Source organism: Lutra lutra, chromosome 13 (assembly GCF_902655055.1).
Source record: "Lutra lutra chromosome 13, mLutLut1.2, whole genome shotgun sequence".
Taxonomy (NCBI): domain Eukaryota; kingdom Metazoa; phylum Chordata; class Mammalia; order Carnivora; family Mustelidae; genus Lutra; species Lutra lutra.
The window spans coordinates 78,475,819-78,503,025 of record NC_062290.1 but is presented as its reverse complement, the minus strand read 5'-3'; the positions used below and the strand labels follow the sequence as shown (position 1 = coordinate 78,503,025).

Genomic DNA, 27,207 nt, shown 5'->3' with positions numbered 1-27,207 from the left:
TTACTTCACTCCACTCATACTTTTCTGCCTCCCCAGCCTCTGGTCGCCCAACTCCCAACCTTCCCTAACGTGCCTCAACTCCTCCCTAGTCCCTAGGGAAACACTAACCTCAAGAGATAAGACCAGAGCGTGTTAGAAGAAGAGTCAAGGCCTAGGATTTGAACAAGGCTTGGAAGGGCGTTTGGGAATCTCTGAGTATTAGCTGGCCATTTTATAGATGGGAAGACTGCAGCCGAGCAAAGCAGAAAGATTTGCTCAAGGTTGCAGAGGCGTCTACATTGTAAAACATATTCCCTGAGGATACTGCTGGCATTCAAAACTGTCCACATGAGCTCATTCCTCTTGTAAATACCATTTTGCCACTTAGTATTCTCTTCACCTCCTACTCCCTCTCAACCCTGGTTTCTCCTCTGTTGAACATCTCTATCTCCAGTTCTCAGGCTCAAGGAGTGGGATCAGGGCGGACCTACTACAAGAAGCAGACCTTGGTCAGCAGGTGGGTCTCAGATAGCCGGTTATTATCAGTAAACCCAAGATGTTAGGGCAGGAAAGGCCCAAGGGAGGGAGAGCGATTGATAGGGCTGGGACCAGTCATGGAGAGCTTTGGATGTTAGACTAGGCCATGTGAACTCTATCGTGAGAGCACCTGGAGGCCACTGACAGTTTTGGGGACAAGCCATGGGTGTAGCTGCTCTTTGAAGAGGTGACTGTCCATCACTCAGATTGACGGGAAGACACTGAAAGCTTGTCATCAGTGATGAGACTTTTTCAGCCATGCACATGGACAGCATTGAGGGCCTTCCCCAGGGCAGGGATGGTGGGAAAGATGGGAAGGGATGGGTCTGAAGGACAACACAGTGGTAGAACCGGGGAGATTCAGCTGCCATTCAGATGTCGAGGATGAAAATGAAGTCAGGTTGGAGATGTTTCTAAGGTTTCCATTTTGAGAAGAAAATGAGAGCATTATTCATAGAAGGGGGGATGCAGGTTGGAGATGCATCAGCTTTTGTGATACTAATGGTGCATAATAGATAACCACAGTGGGTTAGTGTCAACCACTAGAAGTGTTTCTTCCCTTTATTAAATCCAGGTGGACGAGGCTAGCCAAGGCTCAGCTGCGCTTGTCTCTAAGCTCAGGCTGCCTCCAGTTCTGTTCCACATGGCCCTCATCCTCCTTGCACCGGCCACCTACTTAGAGCCTGGTTTTCTCCTGGGAAGAAGCAGGAATGCCAGAGAGCAAGCCCAGCCAAACAGCACATTTCAGATCTTGGTTCACATCATGTCTCCTGTCATCCCATTGGCCAAAGCAAGTAACAGGCTAAGCCTGAATACAAGGGCCAGGAAAGAAATCTCACCCTTCCCACCATTAGCCATGGCAAGGTTGTGACTGCATACTACTGTAGGAAATGACTTGACATCAATAATTCATTCTATTACAGGGTGCATTTACCTTCACCCCAGTCTCCTATTCACAGGCTTTTTTTTTTTTCAACACTCTCTTTAAAAAAATATTTATTTATTTGAGAGAGAGAAAGAGAGAGTATGAGCAGGGGGAAGGGGGACAAAGGGAGAAGCAGACTCCCCATTGAGCAGGAAGCCCGATGTGGGGCTTTTTCCCAGGACCCTGGGATCATGACCTGAGCCAAACACAGATGTTTAATTGACTGAGCCACCCAGGCACCCCAATTTCCCACACTCTATTAAAGCACAGCCTCAGAGAGCTATCACAAAGCTTGACAGGTCTCAGAAGGAGCCTGGGCTTAGATGTTCACAGCCCTGGGAAGCTTACTCACCCTCTCCAGACCTCAGCTTCATGGTATTTACAGTGGAACCAACATCATCATCCTGCCAATATTATCATAGAGACCAAAAGTGATTTGAGTGAGGTCAGCACAGAGTAGGTGCTCAGTTAGAACATATGATGCTTCCCCTGCGGCTCAGCCTTACTAGCAGGAAATCCACCTTCATTACGTAGATATTATGGATTTAGTGTAATCCACACATAAACTATTTACATTTGAACAGGGGTATTTGGAAGAGTGATTTCTAATCTTTAGTTATAGTTGGATTTTAGAAATCAGCCTGATGCTAATTTCAGTGTGGGTGAATCAGAGATTCCTCATCTTCCTAATGCTTATTGTCCGGCAACTAAGACTTGTCACACAACAGGCAGCCGTCCTGGCTCTTGTCCTGGTGGTCACGGCTGTTGTTACAATGTTTGGGATGATGTGAGGGAGCACGAGTTTTGAAGACCTGACTCTGTGACCTTGGATGAATGACAAGTTGAGTCCGAGCTTTTGTTTCCTTATTTTACCATGAGGATGCTAGTACCTTCCTCCTGGTGCTGGTCATGGGTGTGACTTGTGAGATGACCCACAGCGACCTATGGCAGGTACCTTCCACCACTCCGACGTGAAGCAGGCTCCCAGTGATGTTGTGCTCAGCCCATGCCCCTCCCACCACATGCCTGGCCCCGGGTTGAGCTCCAGGGCCAGAGCTGGCAGTGAAGATGCCCACGGTGGACCACTCAGAGTCAGAACAAGAACGGATGCCATGCATGCTTATTGCTCTGAGGACCCAGGGAGATGTCTTTCCAAGCTGCAGTGACAAGAATAAATAGGAAAGTGAACAGCAGCCAGTGTCCCTGGCCTGTGATGATAAGTGATGACTGAGTCGGAAGCAAGTGAAAATGGAATCGTAAGAGGATGACAAGGTGGGAGGAGAGGAGCCGGACAGCAGGCAGGCTTGGGAAGAAGGCTTTGCACTTACCTAGCTGTCGTGGGCAGGTGATGAGCTCCTCTGAGCTGTGGGGGACGGGGGGGCGGTACCCTCTGGCTGATATTCTCGTTCATGCTCCCGTGTCCTTCAGCAGGAGGAGTGAAGACAAAGGTGTCAGGTGTTGGCTGGTTCTGGGAATACCGTAACCAACCTCGGAGACAATTTCATTTAAGCTGCCCCAAATACACAGATCAAGACACTGAGATCCCCTTGGCTTTGCACAGGCCCTGCCTTGAAATTGCAATCATCCTTCATCTAGAAAGCACTTTTTCTTTCTACTTAAAACAAGATGTTAAGTTGGCCTCTCCTATCTAGGAACGATAATTACAAAAACACAAACATCTATGATGTTTTTGGCGAGAAGAAATGTGCCAGGGACTGTACTGCAGGCTTTTCAAAGACATCGCTGATCTTTCTAGCAGATAGGTGATATCAGCATTGTTACAGATTAGGAAACAGATGCAGACAGGTGAAGCCACAGGATCAAATTCATGCAGAATTTGAAGTGGCAAGATCCAGGATCTGAATCCAAAACAAGATGATTCCAGGGCCCACGCTCTGAACTACTTTCCTGTAATCTTATGTGATTGACATGGAGGCGATGTCCACTGTGAAGCGGTTTTGAAGAGCCCACACAAGCCACACTCAAGATCGCTCGTAATTGAGGGATTTTGTTGTTTTTACCCAAGGGTTTCTGGAGTAAGGATGTATGTAACATAAAATGAGAACTGACTAATGGGACCTAGGAGACATGAAGAGTAAATATTTTAAAACCAGTGCAGCTCATCTGGAGCTGATAATACAGAGTTTTAGGACCTAGCACGATGAAAATCTACCTAACTGAATTCCCTTATGGGAACCACTTTAATGAAGAGATTAAACTCTTTTTTAAGGTTTCTATTATCAATCCCATCGAAATGTGTATTTTCAATCTGTTAAGGATGTCTCAGATTCATTATATTAAAAAATAATCCCTGTTTGTAAATGTCATAGATTCTCATTACAGGAAAGTCAGAGATGTCCGAGGGATACAAAGGGGGGAAAATCCTTGAAAATATTGCCAGGTGTACTGAAGCATTGAGACCATCCATGCAGTGGGAAGAAGGCTACCGGAACGGCCAGGAGCCCTGGGTTCTAATCCTGGCTGTCCCTGAGGCTGGTCTAGTGATTTGGCCGAAAGTCTTCACTTTCTGAGCTTGTATTTTCCCTTCTGAACAATGAAGCTGAGAAGATGTGACCTCGATGACCTTTAAGAGCTGTTTCTGCTCTGATGTGAAATAGAATTCTATTTTAGACATTTCATCAACACTCATGCTTATACTTTCCATTTCCTTGGCAAATACCTGTCTTTGTTATAAGAAAGTTTCTTCTACTCTTCAGCAGAACTGTCATTATTCTAAATGAACTCAGCCTGAATTCATGAAAACTACAATGTTTTTATATATTCATTCGTTCGTTCATTCATTCACTCAGCAAATGAGTTGTCTACCCTTCATCCACCATTATACTTATTACTTGCATATGAGGTTGATTACAGAAAGATTTCTGCAATCAGGAAGTTCCCAATTTGGTGGGGAGAATGGGCAAATTAAAAAAAAAAAAAAGGTTTCTTCACCCCATTGGCATAGACATTACTATTTTAAATATACCCCCTCATTTATTTATGTGCCAGACAGCACAGCAGGTACTGTGGTAGTGAGCAAGAAGGGTACAGTCCCCTCATTCAAAGAACTTGTGTAGTGACAGGAGTAAGGGAGCCTGGGTGATCATAGTCAGCACGTGGAAACCATGCAAACTTATGTCCCCAGAAAGCTATTCTTTGCTAGCCTGGCAGCTCTGGGTATGCAGAGGCAGGGTTGAGGAGAGGACTCCTAGAAGGAAAGGGTTAATCCTCAGGTCTGGCTATCAGAAGTTTGCATCTTGCAAGAAGGAAATGCTTGGTTGCAAATAGTGGTGAGTTAGCTGAGCCAGCAAAATAAGAAATCGGAGTCAATAACGCCAATAGCCATGGCATTGATGGAAATCTTACTGGAGACACCCAGCCCAACTCCTAAGAGTGATCACAGCTAACTCTCAAACAGTGTCCAGAAAACAGAGTTTAGGGATTCAGAAAGGCAGAATAAATGACTGATTCTCACTGGCACTCAGAACTGATGAACTTCTACTCCCAGCATTCCATTTTGCAGATGGGGAAGTTAAGGCCCAGCAAGAAGGAGATTACTTACTCACTGTCTCTAGAGTTGTAGTCCAGCATATATCAGACAGAGTTCTGTCTTGGAACAGAAGGGAAAGAGGAGAAACATATTGTGGATCTACTCACTGGCTGCCTGAGCCACGAGCCTCACCCTTCAACTCTTCGATTTATTCTTAGAGTCAGCTCTGTGAGGTCGACATTACTAACATTTTCCATTCTGTTAATGAGAAAACTGAGACCCACGAAGGTGAAGTGACTTCCCCAAGACCACACATCCATGGGGAGAGAAAGGGAGGATTGGAACACAGGCCTGTCTGTCTTCAATCCTCTTTTCCCCCTGCCTCACTTCCTCTTCTCCAGCCAGCCTTGAGGGCCCTCTGGGGTGGACGCTTCTCATTTCCAAAATACATATTTGTTATATAATGAGTGACAGTAATGAATGGTCTGTTGTGAGAGCTGAGAAACCTGCCTGGTAAGCAAGGAAGAAAGAAATGCAGAAGACACCAGCACACTTTCTCTGTATAGATTCCTCATTCTCAGTCTCATTCCCTGAGGAGGGGAAGAGGACAATGGACCTGTGTTCTTTTCTGCAGAGTCACAGATTGGAGAACTAGGAACCCAAGCTGTGCCCTTTCCCTGAAGAGGAAAGCCTCTACTTTCCCGTCCGGTCTTGCCCACTCTAGCCTGACTTCCTGTCCCTGGGCCAGGAGCAACCATATACCTCTTCCATTATGAATCATGAGGTCTGCAGTTGTGGCAGATCATAAATCAGCCCTGAGAGCCTCGAGGACAGATGCCAGGACTTTTAATATTTAATATTAGACGTATTTAAAGTGGTGAATATTTCATGATGGGGCTGTCCCATTTTAACACATCATTAGTGACTCCTATCCCCGCCCCCTTTTTGGTAAATTATTCTCACCCAAATTTCAAGGATCTCAGCCCTCTTCCTCCATTCTCCTCATCTCCAGCAAGTCAGCTCACCGGGTTGCACACACTTAAAGCACACACTTTGGTTGGAAGACTCGAACTTGTTATTGGAGAGGAGAGTTACAGAAAGCATTCCTGTCTGAGCGCAGCCCCATCCTCTCAGAGGTGTCCAGAGAAGAGGAAAGGTAGATCCCCCCGCCCCCCTCCTTCCAGCAATCCTATTCTGAATATTTTCGGTGCTATCTCTGACCCATCCTTCACTCCTTATTCTGCCTTACCACCACTTCAGTTCAACCAACATTTATCAATCCCAGGCTCTTTGCCAGATACTTGCTGATGCTGGGGTTACAAAGATTAAGCATTATCATAATGTATAAAACAAATTAGAGAGGGTTTTTTTTTTAACAGTCAGAATGCTTTGTATAAGGTCAAACACATAACATTTTTAGTGAATCAGTGAAAACATTAAGGTTTGTTGATGAATACAAACGTCTTGAAATCAGGAGTTACGGGTAATAGTTCTATTGCCCTAATATATATTCCCTGCTGTGTTTTGTTTTGGTAACCCAAGATTGAAAAAAAGCCTCAATTTGCAAGATGGGTAGTTATAGAAAGCATGGGCTTGTAAGCTCTTCGGCTCCTATGGCTCCTAGTCTATTGTATCTTCCTCGATGAAACAGAGATGACAAGAGAAGGTGTTTTTGTGGGCTTGCTTGGTGGTGGTGGTTTTAAATGAGGTTTGCATAAAATATATTTACCTGGCAACTGGACTGAATGTGACTATGCTCTCCTGTGTCCTAAATTCTAGTATGTAACATCTGAACGTTTAGCCTTCATTTTTTTTTTAATGAGACTTAAAAATAAAAATTTTTAGGGGGAATTAAAATCTAAAAGTTGCAAATTTCCTAACTCTCCCACGGAATTATACGTTTCCAGGAAACATGGTTCAAAAACTCTCAGGTAAGGCCAATCAGAATTACTGTAGGTGTGAAGAGTTGCAGGTTCATCTGTGTGTGTGTGTGTGTGTGTGTGTGTGTGTGTGTATGCACGCCCGTGAGTGTATAAGCATGATCACCTGAAGATGAAAAAGAAGGCAACCTGACAGCAATAGTCTAGGAATTTATGAGCCATCACAGATAGTTAATTATTCATTCAACTCACAATATTGAGCATCTACTCAGTTCTAGGCAGTGGGCTAAGGCAGGGCAGTTCCTACCAGCATCTCCTAAGCTGTAGACATGGTCTGTGGTCCATAACAGGTCCATCTTGTGATCTGTTCCACCAGCAAGTGTCCCAAGGTGAAATAGGTTTTGGGAAACCTATTAGGTATCGCTTTCATGAAGAATCACATACCACTGGCTCTACAAATAGTCTAGTGTTTCTCTCTCTCTCTCTCTTTTTTTTTAATAGAATCTATGTTTGGTAAGGCATCTGTCAACATTCCACAAATACACCTTAGGAAAAGCCATTAACAAATTGAACCTTATTCATATAAACCTTAAGGAGTGTACAGTGAAGCAGGACTGATAATTGAAGAGAGTAGGACAGAGAGCTTTGGAAAACCCTTCCAGAATTCTAACTCTGAGGATGTACAAGGAAACTAGACCTGGGCTGGCCACCTAAAGTGAGCTTGGCCAAAGGGAGAAGACGGTAAAGGCAGTATGGGATACTAGCAAGCATTCATGCAATGAGGCATATGAGATGGCCATAATAAAATGATGCATGGATACATGAATGGATAGATGGATGGATGGACAGATGGATGGACAGATGGATGGAGAAGAAGGGAACAAGAGGGGAAAGGTGGGGGGAAGAGGAAGAACTGAAAACTAACCAAGACATCAATAACAACCAAACAAAATAAAATCTGGAAATGATAGACGAGAACGAACTGTCTAGAAGGGGAAATCAAAGATATCTTGGAGGAGGTGACATTTGATTTGGGGCTTATGGTTGAACATGAATCGTTCATTCAAGTGGAGAGAATTCAAATGTCTGATTATACTCTTAGTGCAACTGTACTTTATGATAATTTAAATATTTGAACTTAGGACCTCCATTTGCGGCCACCAGGTCACTTCCTGTTTCCCTCATTAACCTGTGAGGCCTGTCAGTGTCCTATCTCTGCATCCTCAGCGTGGGCCCGAGAACCCGGCAAGGGTCCGGACTTGCTGAATGAATCCATGGCCAGATGAACAAATGAATGAACTAGGAACCACAGTGGTGGGTGGACCAGAACAGGCTTTTTCCCTGGGGCTTTTCTAAAACCAGGCAGCCCCCTGAGAAAACAAGGAAGCCAGGGGAGAATGCTGTTTGGGGCAGGCAGTAGTTCACACACCCCTTTCTCTTCTTGACTGCAGGAGAGTGCAGCTGTCATGAAGGCTACGCCCCTGACCCGGTTCACAGACACCTGTGTGTGCGTAGCGACTGGGGACAGAGTGAAGGGTGAGTAGCAAAAGACATTGCAGCAGGGACACTGGAGGGCCATCCCCACTCCTCGGCTCTGTGACTCCAGGCCACAAACCTGCTCCAAAAAGAGAACTTTTCTCTACAAGTTGTGTTCTTGTAAGGCTCGATGGACGATGAACCCTATTTCCCACTGAATCACAATTTAGTAGTAAAGGTACACGACCAATGACTGTTGTAGAGAACAAAGTCTCACATTGAACTCCCCCTCCCAGACTGTAAGTAATCAATGCACACTTTCTCAACTGAACTGATGCAGAAAGAAAATGGGGTTTTCGTCCATAAACTCCAAAAACAGACAAGTGGCCTTTAAAAGACTGAGTCCTTCTGCGAGATGGAGACATTCTCTTATAAAGAGTTTTGCCCAGTACGTGAGGGTGAACAACATGAGTTTAAACCACACGGGTCCACTTACGTGCAGATTTTTTTTCCCAATAAATACAGTACAGGACTGTAAATGTATTTTCTTTATGATTTTTCATAACATTTTCTCTTACCTAGCCTACTTTAGTGTAACAATAAAGAATATAATACATATAACCTATGAAATATGTGTTAATCAACTGATTATGTTATCAGTAAGGCCTCCAGCCAACGGTAGGCTATTAGTGGGGGGCCTGGCTGGCTCAGTCAATAGAGCATGTGACTCTTGCTCTCAAGGTCATGGGCAAGGGTGTGGAGCTTACTTAATAACAACAACAAAATAAAACAGTAGGCTACTCGTAGTTAGGGTTTGGGGGAATCAAAAGTGATAGGTAGATTTTTGACCCTGTGGGAAGTCAGAGCTCCTAAGCCCAGTGCTGTTTAAGGGTCAAATGCGATTACTTCTGTGAAATTTGGTTGTCTGTAAAGCTACGTTTGAGCAGTGTCCCCCTGTGAATCCCATCTGACTCATATCATCTCCTGTTCCCTTTCCCTTCCCTCCTGTTCTTCCCGCAGACCTTGGCCTTACACTACACTTGAGAGGGGCTACGACCTAGTAACAGGAGAACAAGCCCCTGAAAAGATTCTCAGGTGAGTTGACAGTCTGTTGGGACATGCTGCTGGGGTATGGAGGAGGGCCCGGGGAGCCATAGCCATGCACCCTTAGTCAGTGGTGCCTGTAAGCTTTAGGCTGTGCTAAGTGCAGAGGAACTCTCATTTGGCGTGAATGTACCATCATGGCCCAGGTTGCTGTGGGAATCAAATTCCCATTTGTCTGGCATCTAGACTTACGGACTCAGATATTTGAATGGGAGAAGACATGGCTGATTATCCAGTCCAGTGCTTTAAAAATATTCTCCAGCCATAGAACCTCTTCCTGCCACCTCCACGGAATCATATGTGAAACCTCAGTACTTCAGCTGATAAAGACATACAGCAGATTAAGTGGCAGAACTGGGAATCAGATTTTGGTTCAAATTGATTCAGAGTCCATGCTCTTCACCTTTGTGCAGACTGTGCCGGCTGACTTAGCAGTCATTTATAGAGCCCCTGTTGGCTCTGAGCATTGCTCGGGAAAGCGAAGCTGAAATGGTCCCTGGCTTCACAGATCCCACAGTTTATTGGGAGTTGGGACAGGTGGTCAGGAAAAGAAAACCAGCAATGCAACGCAATGCATGGGCTAAACGATTAATAGGTTTAAGAGATGACCATCCAGTTGTGGGCAAGGTTGGCCAAAATTGCACCTGAGAAAAGGCAGGGGACTCAGTTGGGTTGGGAGGTCAGAAATTGTCCTAGAAGGGTGGAGGAGGGGCCCCTATTTGCTATTTTTCTCTCTGCTTCCCAGGGAGTTCCCCAATGGAAACTCTTACATTGCAGGTCTACTTTCAGCTTGGGCCAAGGACTCTGGCTTCCCGTCAGCAAAAGCTTCGTGGTTCCTCCTGTGGAGCTGTCCATCAACCCGCTGGCCAGCTGCAAGACAGATGTGCTCGTCACGGAAGACCCTGCGGATGTCAGGTAGGGAAGTCATCCCCGGTGTCCTATATCGAGGACTCTTGGGCACACTGGAAGCCTCTCTGTTTCAGCATCATGGGGACTCATGCAAAGAAGTGGTCCTCGTATTGTTGAAGGAGGCACCTGCCTAGCAGGTGATGTGAGGAACTGTCCCCTGTAGGTTCACCCTCCAAAAAATGTGCTCCATTGGTGGGCCTCAGTGCCTTATATTTCAACATTATTGCATTCCTTCTGGGCTTATATAAAATACGAGCGAGGCTAACACATTATCTGGCTCATCCTGGGATTATTAATGATTATGTCTTATAAAAGAACATTACTTAATAGTATACTGGAGAATCATGAAGGTGAAAGATTAGAGAATGAGATGCTTTCTATTATGACTCTGGTACTGGGAGCAGACTTTGGGCTAATCCATAGGTTCTTGATGTCCAGGTCAAATTTATTTGTTCTTTATTCATGAAGGGATGGAGACTACCATCTTTTCTTACATGTTTTGCACCTCGTAGTTAACTTCATTATAGACTTACTCTACTGTGTTGTAATTAGTTGCTTACATATCATTCTGTCCCATTATGTGGTGAATCTCTCAAGGTCAAAGCAAATAACTTACTTAGCTTTCTAATCTCCAGTTCCAAGTACATATTGGACAACTACTAGATGTTTATTGATTTAATTAAACCAGTGGTCTTGGGCGCCTGGGTGGCTCAGTGGGTTAAGCCACTGCCTTCGGCTCAGGTCATGATCTCAGGGTCCTGGGATCGAGTCCCGCATCGGGCTCTCTGCTCAGCAGGGAGCCTGCTTCCCTCTCTCTCTCTGCCTGCCTCTCCATCTACTTGTGATCTCTCTCTGTCAAATAAATAAATAAAATCTTTAAAAAAAACAAAAAACAAAAAACCAGTGGTCTTAGATCTGATCCCATCGCTATTCTGGAGCTTTCTAGTGGAGGTGGTTTTGGGTGCCTCACCCCTCCAGTTTGATTAGGGGAAGCGTTCCAGAAATTTTAATGTTACCAAAAATGGACTCTGATTTTACTTTTTTTTTTTTTTTTTTTGAGTGAGAGAGAGAGAATGCATAAAGGGAGGTGAGGGTATGTGTAGGGGCAGAAGGAAAGAGAGAATCTTAAGCAGACTCCATGTCCAACATGGAGCCTGATACGGGGCTTGAACTCATGACCCTAAGGTCATGACATGAGCCAAAATCAATAGACGCTTAACTGACTGAGCCATCCAAGCGCCCCTCCAATTTTCCTTTTAAAATTGGCTTATAAGTAGCCCCTCATTTGGAACTGAGAATCATGCCTTACCACCCTACTCCTTGCGATTGTGCTCAGTTGGCTTTGGGCCATTCTGAATCAGGATGTTATCAGTATGTCTGTGGCATCTTGATAGGAAGCTGTCAAACCCAACACCTTGGGTTGTGTTTGGGTTGGTCTCTGCTTTGCAATCTGTTTATCCCCACCTTCTCAACTGTTCACGGACAGATGAACCTAGCATGATTTTTCAGGTTGTTATTTCCCAAAAGAGGTAGTTTTAAAAAAAAGAATAGTTTGTTAAGGGGTAGCGCTTAGGAAATGAATTGATAATTATTAAAAACTAAGGTGGTTTTACCATACACATTTTCATGGCAAATTACTGTTATTTCTATTTTGGAGAGACTTGAAGTCAGTGAGGCTTCAGTAAAGCATGGGCTGTGGTTTATCTGCATTGCATATTTTCAAAGATGGAGCTAAGACCATCTGGTTGAAGAACTACTCTCAGGGAGACCCAGTGACCTTGACTGAGGTCTCCCTTAGCTCTCTTCTGAGTTCTGTACTGTTGACGTTGAATTTGTAGTTTCAGTGAAGCTACAAATGTCAGACTGGCTGATGATAACACTCCCTCTGGAGTTGAATGGGTCTGGCTTAGAATTCCATCTCTACCATGTATGGACTGGCCAAATCCAACTTGCTAACTTTCCATTTTCTTAACAACATGTGGATATTAATAGTGCCTTTTTCACATAGTGTAACAATAATAATAACCCCTAGCCATTAATTATTTACTACATGCCAAACATTTTGCTAACATTATCCATGATATTCTTATAACAACCCCTTAGGGTGATGTGATGTGATTATTATTTTAATCCAGATTTTAAAAAAATCTGAGGCATAAGAGCAATGCCTTCACCGGTAAGTGATAAAGCCAAGGTTCAACTCATCACCTCTTCAGCTCTAGAACCCATGTTCTTAACTACTTTATTGAAACATCTCCCAAGAGTTGTAATGATTGAATAACTTAAGATATGTAAACACTGGTATATAATGTTTTCCCAGTGTTGCATGATGCCAAGGTTCACTGAATTGAATTCCAACTACAGTAGAGTTCAAGTAGAAACTGGTGATGATGGGGAAGGCAGAATCGGGGAGGTTTATGCTATGGAGGTCTGTAGAGAATGACCATAATCCACAGCATGACTCAGCTGCTTTTTCTGATCCAATTTGAATTATACCAAATGGCAAGCCAGGCAAAATAGGGCCCAGAATATTCATCCATAGTGACTGTAAAACATCTTTGGAAATGTAAAAAAAAAAAAAAAAAAAAAATTGAAAAAAGTGTTAAGTACTAGCATGCATTTCAGAGAGAGTATTTTATGTCTTCAGAAGGAATATAGCAGTAAGTTGAAAGAGTTGAGAGCTTCAAGGGGCACGAGCCAGTAACAACGAGATGCTTCTTCTCAACTCCTGCTAAGAACGTTGTGCCTGGTTACATGTGCCTGGTTACATGTGCCTGGTACGAGCACACCCTCGTACCAACTTGGGGCCAGAATAGAGCTGTTCAGGTTGGGAGAGAGGAATGGTGTTTTGCAGCAATGGGTAATCCTTCTCAACCCTTTCTTTACAAACCACTAAGCTTCTCCTTAAAAAAAAGTACACAGATATTTGAAGAATATTTGGTTTGATTAGGGCACTAGATTGTTATCCTGCTTGGGGGTGCCCACATGCATTCTTCTGGTCTTAGAGCAAGAGCAGACAGCCCTTTATATCTTACCTTCATCTGACCTCCCACCAATGCCCATTGGCTTCCCTGCAAGGGAGGATAAAAGATTGTAATCATTACCATTCAAAGAAATCGCGCTATGGAGGTTGAGTTTTCCAAGCTGCACTAATAAAGCTCGTTTGACATGACATTGGCCAGGCAAGTGATCATTGGTGTTTAAAGAATTAATAAGTTCCAGTCAGATGATGTGTTAGAAATTAATAAATAATAGACCATAATTATATATAGCCAATAATAAGCCAGAGAATCACAACCAAGAGATGAGAGGAGAGACTGTCCCAAAGCCAAGTCAGAAAGGAAAAAGATAAACATATAACAGAATTGGAAGGAAAACTTAAAGATGCTTTGCCTATTGATTTTTGTTGTTGTTATGTTTTAGTTTATGGCAAGTTATTTGAAAAGTACAGAATCTCACACTGTGGAAGGCAGAGCCATTTCGCGGTCAAACGTATGGGCTCTGGGAACCCTGGGTGGCTCAGTCAGTTAAGCATCTGCCTTAGGCTCAGGTCATGATCCCAGGGTTCTGGCATGGAGCCTTGCCTCAGGCTCCCTGCTCAGTGGGAGTCTGCTTCCCCCTCCAATCCCCACTGGTGCTCTCTCTATCTCTCTTTCTCTCAAATAAATAAATGAAATTTTAAAAAATATATAGGCTCTTTCCAGTTGGGTGGCTAAATTTAAAACAATAATGATAATAAATGTTTTGTGAGCAGTAGAGCACCTGGAACTCTCAGACGTTTATAGTGGGAATATAAGTTAGTATGACCAATATGTAAATATGGGCAGAATCTCCTGGAGTTGAATGTCCACATATGGTGTAACCTGTCAGTTCCACCTCTAGTAACATACCTAGCAGAAATGTGTGTATATGTACCACAAGTAATACATTCAAGAATGCTAATAGCAGCATTCATTTATACTGCCAAAAAAGGGTGGAAAAAAACCCCATGAATACCCATTGGCGACAAAACAGAAACTAAGTCACGAAATGGTCATACAATGGAATACTACTAATGATGAGTATTACCCAGAACAATCACCCCACCCATAGCCGTCCCTGAATCTCCCAAACATAATACAGAGTTACGGAAGGCACATAAAAAGCGTGTTTGCATGAAGATCAAAAACAGTAAAAAGAAATCTGTGCCATTAGAAGAAATGATAAGGATTACTTTTGGGTGAGAGAGAGGGCAGTGATTGGTGAGAAGCATGGCAATTTATGTGATGCTGACAATGTTTGATCTCTTGATCTGGGTGGTGGTTTTATGGGTATTTTCACCGGTAAGCATTCACCAAGCTGTACAGATATGATTTATACACTTTTTTTCTATATATGCTGTATTTTGATTAAACATACAGCTTATTATGTGAGGCAGTTTTCTTTTTAAAGCATAGGATACAGGAGCCTAACTGAACTGCCTGAGTCCAAATCCCACAGCTACCACTTGCTTAATGGAAGAGGTTTCTGGAGATGTGTTTCTCCTTGTGGATAATGTAGCCAGAAGATTATACCACGCAGGGGTGTGTTGAAAATCAAATGACATGATACATTGTAAACACTGAGGTTGGCACTTGGGGAATTTTCTAGAAGCATTAGTATTATGTTGGTTGTTACCATAGCATAGTCTAACAGATTTTTGTTCTCTGTCTTTTTAATTCTTTTCTCCTCCTTTTGCTAAAAGGCTACATCAAGTCTTAAAACCCATAGTGTCTTAGTATTGAAAACTCACATTAATTCCTTTGCCATGTTTGAGGAAGATTTAAGGGAACTTCCAAGATCTGGTATGGTGTGGGAGGTCTGATGGCTTTATGGGTATGGATATGCGTGCAGAAGGAATGACGGGGCACATGGACAGTACACACAGAGTGCGTGGGGGTGGGTTGGGTTGGAGAAGGAGGAAGCAATTCCTGACCAAAGGAATTAAGAACATATTTGCAGGAGAGAGCATTAGCAATTAACCTTGAATTGTGGAGAGATTTGGGCTATGTAGAATCTAAGGCAAGAGGTAAGGCTTTCAAGTCTGAGGAGTTGAAGGGCCAAAGAAGAGAACTATCCCCAGGGGCATAGCTCCCATGCTCCAGCCTGTCCCAGCGGGAAGCTGCTGGGAATGAGATTTTCAGACACTAATGAGGTTAGCCTCAAAGGTGGACAAGGGAGGGCTAGTTAAATTGCATACAGCCTCCTTTCAATTCTAAAAACCTTGGATGGGCCCCTTCTGTGTGCCAGGCACTGTGCCAGGTACCCTAGGAATACAGAGATAACAAGGCCCACCTCTGCTTTTGGGAATCTCTCTAGCCAGGAGCACAGAACAAGATACTGACTTAAGAGATGAAATAAAAGATCCTCGTGGAGAGAGAAGCATGGCAAACAACACTTATTTCTACACACTGAGCCTTCTTCACAATTTCACCCAGAGCCTATTCTTCTTCTACGGGAGATACAAAAATAGCTATTATAGTTGGAATAATAATCATCCACAAAGTCCAGCTTCCAGAGCCCCTCAGTGATTTTTCTATGATCTCAAATCAATGGAAATGAAACAGTGAACTACTGTTAATTCCTGCACAATTTTGAAAGAATAATGGAATATCAGAATGAACGCTCACGCCGCTCACTTGGTGACAGTTTCCACATTGAATTAGTTCAGAATAAAATTAGGAATGGTTCCTTGTTCCTTTGGCCTTTCAGTTCTAAGCCCTAAGAGCTTACTGAACACCTACTATACACCAGGCTAAGTATTGAAGCTAGAAAAATGTTCTAACAGAGATCCCAGTGCATTCGCTGAGACAAAATTGCAAACAAAAAGATGTCATACTTGGTGACAGTGGAAGAGGATAGAGGGAAAGATCAGGACAGAGGAAGAACACAAGGGTGGAGGGGAGTAAGCTCCCCTGAGAATGAAAAGGAAAGTCGTACAGAGGACAGACCTCTGAGCCACACTGGGAAGTATGGGCAGGAAGTCATGGGGTCACTTGTTCTCAGTGTGTGGTCCCTGGACCAGGGAGCATCAGCATACCTGGAAACTTATTGGGAAGACACATTTTCTGACTCTAATCTTGGAGACTGATAATGACCCCCAGCGTATCAGCACCAATTCCCAGCACCTGTAAATGCCACCTTATTTGGAAAAAAGGGTCTTTGCAGAAGTGTTTAAGCCCCTTAAGGTAGGCTGATTATCCTGGATTCTGTGGATGGGCCCAAAGTACCATAACAAGTATCCTTATAAGACGGCAATGTTGTAATGCTTTACTGAAACGAGCACATTGAATTTTTACCCATTATTAGCTCCAGTTAATGCAGCAGGAAGTTAAGGCACAAAGAGGTCACGTAACTTGCCAACTGAAGCAGCAGACTCACGATTCGAATCCAGAGAGTCTGACACCTGACTCCGTGCTGCTCTTCCTCCAGGCTGTGATTCCCTGTTTATCCTGTTTGACGGCATCTGGCGGTATTCCGAACCAGTGGCAGAGGGCTCCAAATAGCCAGACCTGGGCCACCGACCCACCCTTGAATCTGGCGAGAGTGCGGGCTCTTTACCACGTGGATCGAGAGTATAGGTTGGATGGTTCCCTAGAGGGAGATCAGGACAGGCAGTGGGTGGATGCTGGACAAAACCCCCAGGTGTTCTCTCCATGGACAAAGCATGGGGTATGGGAGTGGCATGCCTCTGGCTCACTGTCTCTGGAGTGTGGAGGCGGCAGTGAGAAGAGGGGAGGAAACAGAAAAGCTGTGCTATCTTCCTCCTCCTCTCTCCCTCCTCTGTGGGCCACCCGGCTTCGCAGAATCAGCAGAATCCCGAGGGCACTTGAAGAGTGCGCCCCCTGCAGGAGCTCCTGTGTGAATGCTCCAGATCCCAGAGTCTGGCTTTTGCTCAGATACCACCCCCAGTCGGATGCAGTGTTCTCTGGAAATGCGGGATGGGCGTCCTAAGGTGACACCCTCAACAGAAGCACTCCAGATACTTCCCTGTGTGATGGACCCTGTGCTGGTTCTAGAAATAAAAAGATCACAAAGGAAAGAAGCAGTTGGAAAGAGAGCAGGGCTGGAATTCTACAGAGCCGGATGTGAATCGTGGTGCACAATCTGTGACCAGAGTTCTTTGGGTCAAGTAACTTTCCTTCTTCCCTGCCATTTCCATTTCTGAACCTGGAAGATAGACAGGGTTCTGTTTTCCTCACATGGTTGTGAAGATGACAACTAGTATAGGGTATCTAGTACAGCCCCTTATATGCAACCGGTATTCAACGAGTCAAGTGTTTTAGAAGTTTTATAGACATTGTATTATAAATAAGGGAGAAACCATACAATGCAGTGGGATCAGGTGACAAAAGACGTAGTTTGTGGTACAGGAGCAGTACAGAGAAGGGAGAGGTGTGCATACTGGATCAGGTAGGCATCAGTGGCCGAGGCTGGGTAGTCGGGAAAGGTTAAGAGCAGCAGGGCATCGGGATATGTAGGGTAGGCAGGAATAAGGCAGGTGACACCTGGAAGGGAAGGCCTGGCAAAGCAGAGTCTGGGTTGGGTGGAGTCCCTTGATGTAGGCTTTATATTGTTCAGAACTCAAGGTGCCTTCCTCCTGTTGCAGGTGGGTAAGACTCAGACTTCTTGCCTTTGCCTTCCTCGTAACCTCAGCAGATTTTATTAATCATGGTGGTGTGTATATATGCATGGCCTTGAAGTGCATCCCAGTGGGGACATTGAGACAGGAGTGGGCTTCCCCAGCCCTCAGTATGCAGAATCTACCCCATCATGTTTCACCTACTTCCCCTTCTCACCGATTACTCACAGGGTGTCCTTTCCCAAATGGCAGGACAACTTCAATAAGCAGCCTCCTTCCCCACTTGAAACATAGAAAAGAGGATACTGACCAAAGGGAATAGTGTGGGTTCTGGAGCCAAACTGCCTAAGTTCAAATCCCAGCCCCATTACTCACTAGCTGCCCTTTGGCAAGTGACTTAAACTTCCCCAGTCACCGTTTCCTGCCTATAAATGTAAATGAGAATTGCTAGTATATCTTTGGATGTTTTTGAGAACTGAATAACCATTAAACTCTTAGCCCACAGTCTTCAAGAATAATGCCTAACGTCTTGAACCCTTTGTGCCACGCCCTTTCTAAGCCCTTTATGTGTGCTAGTTCTGACTTCCCACAACAACTCAAGGATGGGGTCACTATTATTTACAGAGGAGGAAACTGAGGCACAAAACGTTAATTTCTTTGTCCAAAATATTATGAGTAGTGAGTGGCAAAATCAGGACTTAAGCTACCTGGTGACTGCTCAGAATTATTGATTGGGGGAAATCTCTGTAAGACTGAGAGCTGGGCCCATTGAATTTTCTGTCTTCATCTTTGTTGATCATTTCTTGCATTGAGATTGTGTGTGTGTGTGTGTGTGTGTGTGTGTGTGTGTGTGTGTAGGTCCGCTGTGTACTAGTGAAAAATGAAATATGAAATGGAAAAAGGGGTGTCTGTGGGAGCAGGGGTGAGTCTGTCTGGCACTCACAGCTGGGTTCATGGAATCTTCCATTAGCATTTGCCCTGCACCACCACATCCCTCCCTTCTTCTGGAAGGATGAAGCCCCTCTGAGAAGCATTATTTTAAAGGCCTCCACACTCCCACAAATGGACCTACTCCATCCCCACATCTCTTCACATCTTTGCTGCCTGTCACTCAGCCAGTGAGCCTGGAAACATATATATTTTCCCCCATTTCAGTTTAGCGATCATAATAAAAGTGAAGTCTATTAGGATGAGTTTCTGCCCAGGCTCGGTAAATCTCTTCAAACACCATTCAGCACCAGATTTCTGTTAGTCTTTGCCACTGGGGAGGCTGTAGCTTGCACCAATGGTGAGCTCAGGCGGAGGGCCCACGACATCGCCTCTGCTAAATGAAACTCAAATGGAGACTTTGGAATATAAATACTGAAGTGACCCAGGTTGGATAAAGGGGAACCAGTTAGCTAAGCTCCTCTCTTACATGCAGGAGATGCTAAATTATTAAAACTTTAATAAATGTAATAATAAATATTTGATGTTGAATTATAGAAGGCTTTGCAGATACAGTGAATCTGAGAAACGACTTGTTATATCTGCATTAGAAGTTAAACACTTTTCAAATGGGACTTCGGATGTTGAAAGGGGACTGTGGCTTTTTAGATGAAGAGAGACAGAGAAACATGAAAGTACAATATTTGGCAAGCTCGCTGTGCTGGGGGTCAGGATACCTGGGTCTGAGTCCTGACTTCACACTAAAGACGGCTTTAAGTGGCATGCCTGCCCAGCCAGAGGCCCTCTGCACAACATCTCATATGTGGTCTTTACAGCCATCTTCCAAGGTCATTGCTCCTTTTGTCCCCCCTCCTGCATTTCACAGAGGAGGAGTTGACATTCTAAGATCTTAAGCAGCATGGATGGTGAGAAGGGTGGGGATTTGAACACAGCCTCTGATCTTAGGAACCTATGACAGCCATGATGCCTCCCTTGTCTACTGTACTGTGTTGAAACCCTTTCTCCTTACTATCAGCATGTTTTTTGTTTCAGGAGATAGAATCTCAATTCAAATGAGCTTAATGGCAATGGTATTGGAAGCGTACCATGTGAAGAGAGGGAGATTAGCTGAGGCACAGAGGGAGGGGTGTTGAGGCATTACATGACATGAGGATTCTGTCTTACTTCTGCCTCATCCTATGATGGCTTCTTTCTCTCCTACTGAACAGCTTCATCCTCCATACTATCCCTCCCGCCATTGGCAGGGGTTATGAGAACCATGAGTCCCCAGACTTTTGTACTCTTACCCCCAAAAAGTGAATGCTTCTCTTCTGTGAGTTGTAGTTTGAAAAATCCTAGAGAAGAAACCTTATTGGCCTGGCATGGGTTAGAGCTCCCCTCCAGATGAGCCATCTCTGTTTGGGGAGGGGGGTCACAAAGTACAGACACAGCCATGGAAGCGAGGGGGTGGGGACCATGGACTGACATCTACTCCAGTCCATGTCTTCAGAACCTTCCCTGGGCTTCATCTCCTTTACAGATTGGACTGAATCACAGATGGCAGCTATGGGACATCTCACCTGCTAACTCCAGTTAATGGGCTGGGGCTGCCTATGGTATTATAGTAGGAAGATTTCTGAGGGTACAGACCAGACTCAGCTGGGAAGAGGGTCATGATCAGCATATAACGCCAGCCTTCAGTATTGGATGGGAGTTGTCACAGAAGGGAGAGGTGTTTGCCAGCTCTGAACTTGGCGGTTTTTAGAAGTCCTCCCAGTTCTATTTCTGATGACTTGAGGGTTGTGTTCCCCAGTAAAATGAAGAGAGATTTCTGGTTGCTGAGATGCAGGAGTTAGATATGTCATGTGGATGGAGATATTGAGGATGAATTAGAAATGGAGCTTACTCTGTCTATCTGTTTTTATCCATCTATCTGTTATCTCAGGGGGTATATTTGGATAATTTCATCTTGGTTCCAACAAGTTTCCTGAAATAGATTTCTGGCTTGAGGCAGAGTTGAGGCCTCCATATAGGTGCTTCCTAGATGCTGTCTGGCACTCTCATTGTCACTTGTAATGTATTAAAAATGGAACACTCTAATTTAAGCTGTAAACAAACCACCCACATTACTAGGGTCTCAAACTTCATCTTAGAATTCCAAGGGCATGTTGACATAATTACAAGCTCACCAATGGAAGTGACCTTCTGAGTCATTTTTTTCCATCCCCATGCCCTTACATGGACGGTTCTAGGTCAACAGAATCCACCGTCTGCCTACACGTGTCTCATGGCCTCCCACTGTGTTGTCTGCCATGTTCTCATAATGGGCTCACAATGTTCTCTTTGATATCCTTGCTCTGGTCTCACCTAAATCAGCCAGGCTTTAAATTACTCAGGCAGCAACTCAGGGATACTGATCACCAAGATAAACTAAATTAAGCAATCATTTTGCCTTCTAAGAACCACTCATTGGAGTTGAGTAGAATCACCCATTTCTCTTAGTGCATCTTACTCTGCCAGATAAGTCCCATTTTCCCCTTTTACCCAACACGCACATACATGCACCAATGCAGTCTGGTCTGGAAGATGATTAGGATATTTCTCTAATGAACTGATCTGGATATTAGACTTCTTGATATTAGACTGGATTGGACTTTCCCCCCCCTCACTCACCAAGGACACCAATATTAACGAGGGTCCCAGCAAAAGCAGGTGGGTTGCTCAAGGTAGGGAAGGTTTAAAAGGGGGCTATTCACAGAGTTGGGGGCAAGTTCTAGAAAAGCAACAAGGGGTATGTAGTAGACTGGCTGGTGTCAGTGGGTTAAGATTGGGGTGAAGTTACCAGAATCTGGAGAGAGAATTGCATGGAAAATCCTGCCTGACAAGAACTATGGCCTTCATTCAAGAGAGGAGAAAAGCCAGGGGAAGGAATGTCCCAACATCACTCCACCACTTCCCAGTAGACCTTCTTCTGATGTTCCCTGCCCTCAACCCTGCCATTAGCTGACATGATGGGAGCCCAGAGAAGAGAGTGCATTGGGTCTGTCCACCAAAGTCAGCCTCCTAAGGCCTCAGGCAGGGTAAGGATGATGAGGGCTGACGTGGACGAAGAAATGGAAGCGACTCAGGATCAAATGGAAGACCTTTCCATTCTGTCTTCAGTGTCCTCAGAATGGCTGTGTCTCTCTATCTTCCCTGACACTCCCAGGCTCAGACCCGCCCAAAGAGTCTCCCTGCTTTCAATCCCCACTGGATCCACGTACACATGCTCAATTCAACCTCTGCTCAGACTGGCCAGGGCCTGTCTCCTGCTAAAATGATTTAGAGCCCCTCAACTTTCCTTCCCACAGTTTCAAGATCAAGCCACTTCAACCAGAATCAAAATGGAAACTATTTCACCAGGCACATAACACTTCAGAATCTGGCCACCGTCCCCTTGTGATCTCATGTCCCACCACGTCCCCATGTGCCATTCCCTCAAAATGCCAGACATTTTCCTATCTCATTTTATTCACCCATGTTATTCCTCTGCCTAAAATGTCATCATATCCCTATAGCCCGCCATGTGCGTGGCACACTACACCTCATCCACTACAACCTTGCAGAAGTGGCACTTCTCTGAGCAAGCTTTCCAGAACATGCCCTCCTTCCGTCCACTGGAGTCATGACCCCCTTCTCCCATTGTGCCTGCCAATTATAGGACGGCCCATTGCTTTGCGTTTTAGTTAACTGTAGGAGAGTACTCCCAGCCTGCCTCTACCTTGTATCTGGTATGTATTCCTGGAGGTCAAGGCCTGAATCTTAGCCAGTTCTAGGCACAGTCAGTGCCTCGGAGAAAGGATACAGAACATTTTGATGACCTGATGTTCATGTGGCTACAGTGGCACAGTCAGGGGGATATTTTCACATTACCCATAAACTGCTCAATTATTTTTTGGTACTGTCTCTGAGCATCACCCAGCCTCCTTACACATAACTATCCTTAGTGTCAAACATCCCTCTTGGAACTTCCTGCCTCCCTGTGTTTATTGTTTATTATAAAATGCATCCTGTCTTAGAGGGGTTCCAAATAATACCAGTACTTTGGGGTTAGGAAATGTAACAAAATTTAAAATAAAAGAAGGACGGGACGCCTGGGTGGCTCAGTTGGTTAAGCAGCTGCCTTCGGCTCAGGTCATGATCCCAGCGTCCTGGGATCGAGTCCCACATCGGGCTCCTTGCTTGGCGGGGAGCCTGCTTCTCCCTCTGCCTCTGCCTGCCATTCTGTCCGCCTGTGCTCGCTCTCTCTCCCTCTCTCTCTGACAAATAAATAAAATCTTAAAAAAAAAAATAAAAAAAAATAAAAGAAGGAGATTTCTCTAATTTGAAAGTTTTAAGAAATCCTATGATAAGTGAAGTTGCTACATTGATTTCCTTGGCAGAAGCGTTCCTGAGGACATTAAGATGTTAATGAGCATCAAAAGTCTTTAGGAAGCAGGGTCTGCACACAGTCTCCCCAGTGGTTATCTCAGGAGGTGCAGGCTCAGAACCAGAGTTCCTTGGTACTTCAGGTAGTACCACATTGGCCCACTGAGGTTCACAGGCTACACAAATGACACCAAATATCAGAGAAAGGGGTGGGGGGTGATGGCACACACATTCCTTAGGAAGGGCAGAGCAGAGGAAAGCTGGTCTCTCTCCAGCCAACTGCTGAGTCAGGTCAGCTGCTGCTGAGTTCCACATTCTGTCTCCTTGACCCTGTAGAAGGCACACAGCCCTTATGGAAGGTGCAAGATTGGATAGAAAGGGCATGTTTGGATACTCCAGAGGAGGGACAAATCCTGGGTGAGTAGAGCTATAGGATCCCCTAGAACTGGCAGGGAAAGAAAAGGAAGTAGCAACAAGAAAAAGCAGTGGAAAAGATTTCTTCTAGTTTTCTACCTTCATAGCAATCTAGCTTTTTTGGAACTCTCGTTCAGAATAGCCCAGATATTCATGGCCCAGGCTGTACTGCTGGACGCTCTCACTCAAATCCCAGTAGTGCAACCCCATCTGGGTAAGTGAGAGCAGGGTTTTTTGTTTTTGTTTTTGTTTTACCTTGCTCTGCCTGTTTCCACATTTACAAAATAAACTTAGTTGCCCATCCCATCAGATCGCTTTGAGAATCAAGTGAGTCAACATAAGATGAGTTTGGCACAAAAAATCTTGACTATCATAGGGATCCTTCGTTAGGCTTTTTAAGAAAATGTTGCCAATTCAAAAGGGGTTGTGATTCATGCTCTTTCCAAACTCCATTTCCCCTTCTTGGGACTTAGCCTTCAGTAACTACTCAGTACATGCATGATGATTGAGTCATTGGAATGTAACCCAAAGTTGCTTCAGAAAGGGATCAGAGATTCATATCGTTGTGCACAACAGCTAAGACCTGGAAACAGCTCAAGCATCCATCCATAGTTGAATAGATAAACAAAAGTGGTACATGCATAGAATGGGCTATTATTCAGCCTTAAAAAAGAAAAGAATTCTGACACCTGCTACAACATGGCTGAACCCTGAGGATATACTAAGTGAAATAAGCCTATCACAAAAGGACAACTACTATACAGTCCCACTTCTACTAGGTACTTAGAGTAGCCAAAAATCCTAGAGAGGGAAGGAGAATGATGGCTGCCAAGGGCTGAGTGGAGAGGGGAATGAGGAGTGGGGGATTGTTGAAGAGGTTTAGAGCTTCCGTTTCCATGATGAAGAAGTTCTGGAGGTGGATGGCAGGGACCGTATCACAGTGAGTATACTGCATGTCACGGAGCTGTGTACTCAAAACAGATGAAGACAGTAAATGATAAGTATAGATTACTACAGTGTTAGGTTTTTTTTTTTTTAAGATTTTATTTATTCACTTGACAGAGATCTCAGGTAGGCAGAGAGAGAGAGAGAGAGAGAGGAGGAAGCAGGCTCCCTGCTGAGCAGAGAGCCCGATGTGGGGCTCGATCCCAGGACCCTGAGATCATGACCTGAGCCGAAGGCAGAGGCTTTAACCCACTGAGCCACCCAGGCGCCCCTGTTTTTTTGTTTGTTTGTTTGTTTTGTTTTAAGGAAAAGAAGAATAAGGAAATGGGAGAGAATGGTTTTGGGGGGAAGGGAGAAGCATGCACGGCCATCCCAGCCCATCCTAGCATGCCCTGCCAGACACCTAACATGCCAGGCATCTTAGGTAGAGAGTTCTGGGAGCAGAGTAAAGGTCCCCAGTACATCTCTCCCACCCTCCTCCTCTCCAGGGCATCTTTTAGCCCTGCCAGCATCCTCCCACGAACAACAAGACTGGGTTAGCCACACTGAAATGGAACAGCTACAGAAGGTGCCTGACATTTGCATACTGGGGTCACACATGTGCTGTAGGAGGAATGAGTCCGCTCTAAGGGTGTCCAGTCCAGTGGGGTGAATACGGTGTCCGGAAGGCTTGACAGGAGGTGGTAAGGGAATCTGTACATCCCAGAAGGGCCTGGGCTTGGTGGAAAGATTCTGGTTGCCCATGAAAGCTGAGGTACTAGAGGTCAAAAGAGAAAACCTCACTTCCCTCATCTGCAAAATGGGCTTTAAAGGCATGATTCAGCTCGCAGGGGGCGTTTGGCAATCTCTGGGACTATTTTTTTTTTTTTTAAGATTTTATTTATTTGACAGAGATCACAAGTAAGCAGAGAGAGAGAGGAAGGGAAGCAGGCTCCCCGCTGAGTGGAGAGCCTGATGCGGGGCTCGATCCCAGGACCCTAATAGGCAGAGGCTTTAATCCACTGAGCCACCCAGGCTCCCCTGGGACTATTTTTGGTGGCCACAGTTGAAAAGTATTACTGGCATCTAGTGGGTAGAGGCAAGGACTTTACTAACCATCCATGATGCACAGTTAACCCCTTCTCATAAGGAATTGCCCAACTCCCAATGTCCATAAAGAATTATCCAAACCTGAATTTCAATAGTGCCAAGATTGGGAAGCTGTACCTTAGATGGAGTTATATTATCCCCATTGAACAGATGAGAAACTGAGACTCGGGGGTAGAATTGCAAATTCATGGTCCTTCCATTGCACCCTTCTAGAGACCCAGTTCCAAAGGGGCAAGGGTCTATACAGTGCAGATTAGGAAGCCCCTATATTAAGCGTAGAGACACACCCACATGCATAGCCTTAGCCCAGGGAGACAGGAGGAAGAACTGGCCTCAGGAATAAGACTTCTGGTCCCCGGAATGAGCATCAGCCCCAGGCTTTTGGAACCCTTCCCGCTGCTCTGAAAGGAGCTCTACAGAGCCCAGCTGGGCTGCAGGGTCTAGCGCCCAGGGCCCGGTGCCTGTGGGGCGAGGAGGAGCATCGCAGGCAGATCTGACAGTAGCCTGCTCCTCCAAAGTGAGCCAGACGCATCCCGCCCTCCCTGGCTGTGACGGATTTTGAACATTAAAAAAAAGTTTACAATCCCAGCCGGGCAGGCATAAATCACCTCGCCTCTGTGCAGCAGCCTCAGACGTGACTTATTGCCCCATCGCCATGGCAACGGGAGCACAGCCTGCACACACACAAAAGCGCTGCTCCCGCCTGACAGGCCTGTGCGGGGCCCTGATGGAGAGGCAAATGTTCCGGAGAAAGGATGTATTCTCCGGAACTCACTGCCCGTTTGTCTTCATTCCACACCGGAGCGAGCCCCTTGCTCTTTCTCTCCTATCCCCATCCCCAGCCAACAGGTTGTTTTCCTCCCTCTCCTCGGCGTGGGAAGGTGTTTTCTTCTTTTTAACCTGTGCTCCCAAAGGCTTGCAGGAAAGACCGCAATTAGAGCCTGCAAAGACGCCAATAGGTCCGCCTGGCCAGCTCTGCCCCTCCCGCCCCACCCCCACCCAGAACCGGGAGCTGTCAGGATAGCTCCCACATGTGGAGCACCAGGCCCTATGGGCACCTTGCAAACATTTCCTCCGCAAAACTGGCAAATAGGTCTCTTAGATTTTCTTCCCGCCTCCCTAAGCCTGCCCTCTGAGTCAGTCGTCCTCTGCATGCAGCTGGAGTGGATTCCTTGGGATTACAAACCTGCTTCAGACCCTCCCCTTGGTCCCCTTGCCTGTTGTCAAGAAGGTAGAGCCCAAACTTCTCAGTGTGACCCACAGCCTTGGGCATCTGGCCCTCCTTCTGTCTCCAGCCACATCCCCAAGGTCCTTTCTCCAGGCCCCAGCCTTCTAGAGTGTTTTCGGTTCCCCACGCTTCTTGTTCTTCCTGCCTAGAACACAGGCATCACCTGCCCCTTCATCTGGCTGTCTTGTACTCATCCAACGGAACTGGTATAGGCCACCTCCACCAGGAAGCCCTTTCTGATCCTGCAAGCCCTTTCTCCATGCATGTCCACAGCACCTGACATCTCCCCATGTCGCA

The 27,207-nt window shown here is 45.3% G+C and overlaps 1 protein-coding gene across 7 annotated transcripts in view; it reads left to right on the top strand.

Annotated features, from left to right (window-relative positions):
- The window catches only part of ASTN2 (astrotactin 2), a 1,447,326-nt gene that overhangs the window by 990,656 nt on the left and 429,463 nt on the right, over window positions 1–27,207 (top strand). For 5 of the 7 annotated variants that reach the window (XM_047699297.1, XM_047699295.1, XM_047699296.1 and 2 more), the window contains 3 exons: window positions 8,263–8,347; window positions 9,308–9,382; window positions 10,169–10,306. The exons of 1 other annotated variant lie outside the window; for it this stretch is intronic. In XM_047699297.1, the coding sequence (XP_047555253.1) occupies window positions 8,263–8,347; window positions 9,308–9,382; window positions 10,169–10,306 (298 nt within the window). The remainder of the gene's footprint in view (window positions 1–8,262; window positions 8,348–9,307; window positions 9,383–10,168; window positions 10,307–27,207) is intronic. One more of the 7 variants, XM_047699293.1, reaches the window with a different exon arrangement.